The following is a 4,510-nucleotide window of genomic DNA, read 5'->3' as shown; positions in this document are numbered from 1 at the left end:
TGTTTCAGTATAGATTTATGTCAAAAATTAAAGTGGAAAGATATTGAGTGAATCCAAGATAGTATCGCTATATGTGAAAGTCATCCAACCATCCATCCATCCATCCATCCGTCCATGCATCCATCCATCCATGCATCCATCCATCCATCCATGCATCCATTCATCCATCCATGCATCCATCCACTCCAACCAACCAACCTACCCAACCCACCAACCAACCTTTATTGAGCCTGAATGGTGCAAAGGACTAGAGATACAAAAAAGATACCACAGGCCAGGTGCAGTAATACCAGCACTTTGGGAGGCTGAGGCAGGCAGATTGCTTGAGCCCACGAGTTTGAAACCAGCCTGGGCAACATGGTGAAACCCTGTCTCTACAAAAAGAAAAAAAAAAAAATACAAAAATTAGCTGGGCACGCTGATGTGTGCCTGTAGTCCCAGCTACTCAGGAGGCTGTGGCAGGAGAATCACTTGAGCCCAGGAGGCAGAGGTTGCAGTGAGCCAAGATTGCATTGCACTCCAGCCTGGTCAAAGGGAATGAAACATGAAACCCTGTCTGACAAAAAAAAGAAAAACAACAGTGATATATATATATATATATATATATATATATATATATATATATCACTCTACCACCTCCATTCTCAAAAAACTCAGTCTAGTATGAGAAAGGGACTTTGAAAGTTCAGTTCAGTTTATTACAGTGTCAAGTAGATTTACAACTATTGCACTTATCATTCTGCTGACAGAAGGCCAAAATGTAAGATGGAGATTTTCCTCTAATAAAGATAGGTTTTCAGAATCTTCAATATAAGATGTTAAAATTATAAAGGCAAAGATATATACCTCATGTTCCAGTCCATATCCTTCCTGCTGTTGTACAGTTTGCTGCAAATGATAATTTAATTTGGATAATGCTTTAAATAGATTTCTCATGAAATTACTTTTGAGTGAAATTTGACAAGAATTTTCTTTATACTCTCTTCTTTACCAAAACGTATTAGAAGTCCCCATAGTCCAAAATAAAATGTAACCACAGAATGGGGAGATAACTTTAGTCAAACACCAAGTAAATATTACCTTCTTTGCAGAACTCCAGGTGGTATTCATGTAAAAGTGTGGACATTGGTTGCCTAACTTTTTGGACAATGGGGAAAAAAAACAATAAAAGTTACAATGTGGTCCAGCATATGAAACTCTTCTCAAAAACAGAAGAAGGTCATGAACATTGTTGGGAAAATGTTTCACATTTCCAATGAAATTCTATTCCATTGATCTGTTTGGAAGATTGTCTTCAACCTATTTGGCTCTAGTCCATAAACTGTAATTGATTCAGTCATGTAAAGAACCACTTTTATCTTAAGCTTAGAATTTATAACAATGGAAAGCAGGAAAATGGTTTTTCATTTACTCTAATAATTGTGCAGGGATGAGCTAGGGAAAAAATAAAACAAAAAAGTACCAGTCTTCTGTCCTCTTATTTTTCATTCTGATTATATCACAAAGAAATGAGCTGTGGAGGTTTGGCACTGTGTTCCATCTTAACAGTTGTTCTGTATTCTAAGATTTTATATGTGATTCATAATGTACTACTATAACAAGACAGAGTTTTTATATATTACTGAAATAATGCAAAGAAAATGAATTTTCCTTTGGGTCCAGTAATTGTCAAAGGAATGATTGCAGATTCAGGAAATGTGCTTTGTAATAACTCTGTTAACATAAAGTATACACTGAGGAAAAAAATAAGTATGGCACATATATGGAAGGATTAGTTGTATTAGCAAGGCATTTCAGGGATGGTTTTGGTTCTTTAGACTAAGTAAGATACATCCAATTTAGACCCCCTTCAAATCCTTAGACAAATGGGAATCACTTGGTAACATAAGGATTATTTTGGTGGGCAGGGGCTGATTTCACCATGTGCTTACAAATGCTCCAACTAGTCGGTAAACTCCCACTTGAAGGAAGGATTTGCTCTGGTAATAAGGTTGATATGCTCAAGCTGTAAGAATTAATTTGAATATCAAAAATGAAATTTAGATTGCTAACCATGTCGTTACAGCATGAAGAATATTAAATGTTCTCTTTTTAAACTAAAGTAAAAAAAATGAAGAAGCATGGTTAATTCACTTGTGCTGATTAAAACAGACGTCCACGTGCAACTTCTGCGTGTGAGCCTCCCATGCTGCCATGCATGCCACCAGATGCTTTCCCTTTGCCTTGCTAATCCCACTAGATGATTTCCTCGGTAGAACCCTAGCTCGTGGGTTTCCATGTGCATGTTTCTATTGTAATGAAAACTATCTACAAAATCTAGACGTTTTCTGCTTTCAGAAAATTCTAGTGTACCATGTACGGCTTAGATATTTCTTTTTCAGTTAAAAAAAATAGTGCAAAAACATATCTGATAGTCAAGGTGACAGTTCAAGTGAGTTCTTGTGCCAAGGAACACAGTCAAGCTTCTCCTCTAGCTGATCTGTAGAAACTGTATGTAGTTTTTGGGAAATATTCCAGATTTTCCCATTAGTTCTCCACTCATCCAGTCATCATCTACAGATTCCAGCTCTGTTATTATATCTCCAGCCTGTAAGACAAAAGGAGTTAGAATTATTGGTTTCTGTTGAGACTAAGCATAGTAAATAGTGGCCTACCTAAGACAGCATGAATAATCTCGACATAACTCATTTATCCTGATTGCTGAGAGATTAAATGACAAAGATGATCTATACCTAATGATGCCCTTTGCTTGTATGCCTCTATTCCTTAAATCTCATTCCTTTGCCGTTGCTTCCCTTGCTGCACTTTGATTTTCCTGCTTATATTTTGTGCCTCTCAAATTCACCACTCCTAATCTAAAATCCCTCTTGAACAAATAATACTAGTTACCACAGACACACACACACACACACGATTATTTATTGAGTACCCACTATGTGTCAGACACTTTTCTGGGCACAATTAATATTCCCTCATTCTACAACAGGAAGGCAAATAAGCTGGCAGAAGAGGACAGAAAGCATGGGATTGCCAACTCATTAGGGCCATCAAGGGAGGGCCTCACTGAAGGTGTCATAAAGGCAAAGACTTGGAGATGAGTGAGTCACGTGCTTCCTGTATGCCTTGTCTTATTCTGTGTACTTCACAGGAACTAACTTATGTAAACACCACCACAGTCCTAGAGATGAGTGTTATGTTATCCTCATTTTAGAGATTTTTTTGTTTGTTTGTTTTTTCCAGATAGAGTCTCGCTCTGTTGCCCAGGCTGGAGTGCAGTGGCGCAATCTAGGCTCACTGCAACTTCTGCCTCCCAGGTTCAAACAATTCTCCTGCCTTAGCCTCTCAAGTAGTTGGGATTACAGGTGCCCGTCACCACGTCCAGCTATTTTTTGTATTTTTAGTAGAGACGGGGTTTTACCACGTTGGCCAGGCTGGTCTCAAACTCCTGACCTTGTGATCCGCCTGCCTTGGCCTCGCAAAGTGCTGGGATTACAGGTGTGAGCCACTGCCCCTGGCTGAGATATATTTTTATAGATTTCCTTATTTTAGTGAAAAAGAAACCAAAACTCAGATAGATTATAACTTGCCTGTGTCGCATGTCTAGTTAGTGGTAGAACCAGGATTCAAATCTAGTGCGATTCCAGGGCTTGTATTCCTAACCACTAGACTATGTGGCCACCACATTTTACAATGGTCCTTTTTACTTAGAAAGGCTTTTACTATAATTGCCTTTTATCAATACCCAGAGCATTTTGCACTTTACATTTATTCTTGCACATAATGGCATTTCTCCTCTACCATTTGGTTTATCACATTCCTCCTATGGCCCCAATATCTTTTTTTTTTTTTTTGAGACAAAGTCTCACTCTGTGGCCCAGGCTGGAGTGCAGTGGCACAATCTTGGCTCACTGCAACCTCCGCCTCCTGGGTTCAAGCGATTCTCTTGCCATGGCCCCAATATCAAATTTGCATTTTTTCCCATTTTAAAGAGCTTCACCTTGACTCAGGACACTGATTTATCTTCATCAGGTTAGTCAAAGGGGCTGTGTGTCTTATTCATGTGCAAATTAGAATTCCTTCAGCAGATGAAGACATAACTATTTTGTTCTTTATGGTTTCTAAACATTTCTTAGAATCTGTGTTTAAGATGCTACAATGGTCCAAGATGACTCTGGTTACTGTTAAGAATACCTTTAAGGCCGGGCGCGGTGGCTCAAGCTTGTAATCCCAGCACTTTGGGAGGCCGAGACGGGCGGATCACAAGGTCAGGAGGTCGAGACCATCCTGGCTAACCCGGTGAAACCCCGTCTCTACTAAAAAATACAAAAAAACTAGCCGGGTGAGGTGGCGGACACCTGTAGTCCCAGCTACTCGGGAGGCTGAGGCAGGAGAATGGCGTAAACCCAAAAGGCGGAGCTTGCAGTGAGCTGAGATCCGGCCACTGCACTCCAGTTTGGGCAACCGAGCGAGACTCTGTCTCAAAAAAAAAAAAAAAAAAAAAAAAAAAAAA

General features: G+C 39.4%; 1 protein-coding gene across 1 annotated transcript in view; it reads right to left on the bottom strand.

Moving 5' to 3' along the window:
- Nucleotides 1-673: 673 nt before the first annotated feature.
- SH3D19 (SH3 domain containing 19) overlaps nt 674-4,510 on the bottom strand; it is a 192,167-nt gene continuing 188,330 nt past the window's right edge. Inside the window, exon 21 of the mRNA XM_023227552.3 lies at nt 674-2,587. Coding sequence (XP_023083320.1) covers nt 2,471-2,587 — 117 coding nt within the window. The 3' untranslated portion in view covers nt 674-2,470. The remainder of the gene's footprint in view (nt 2,588-4,510) is intronic.

Source organism: Piliocolobus tephrosceles, chromosome 3 (genome assembly GCF_002776525.5).
Source record: "Piliocolobus tephrosceles isolate RC106 chromosome 3, ASM277652v3, whole genome shotgun sequence".
Classification (NCBI taxonomy): Eukaryota; Metazoa; Chordata; class Mammalia; order Primates; family Cercopithecidae; genus Piliocolobus; species Piliocolobus tephrosceles.
This window is presented reverse-complemented; position numbering and strand designations above follow the sequence as displayed.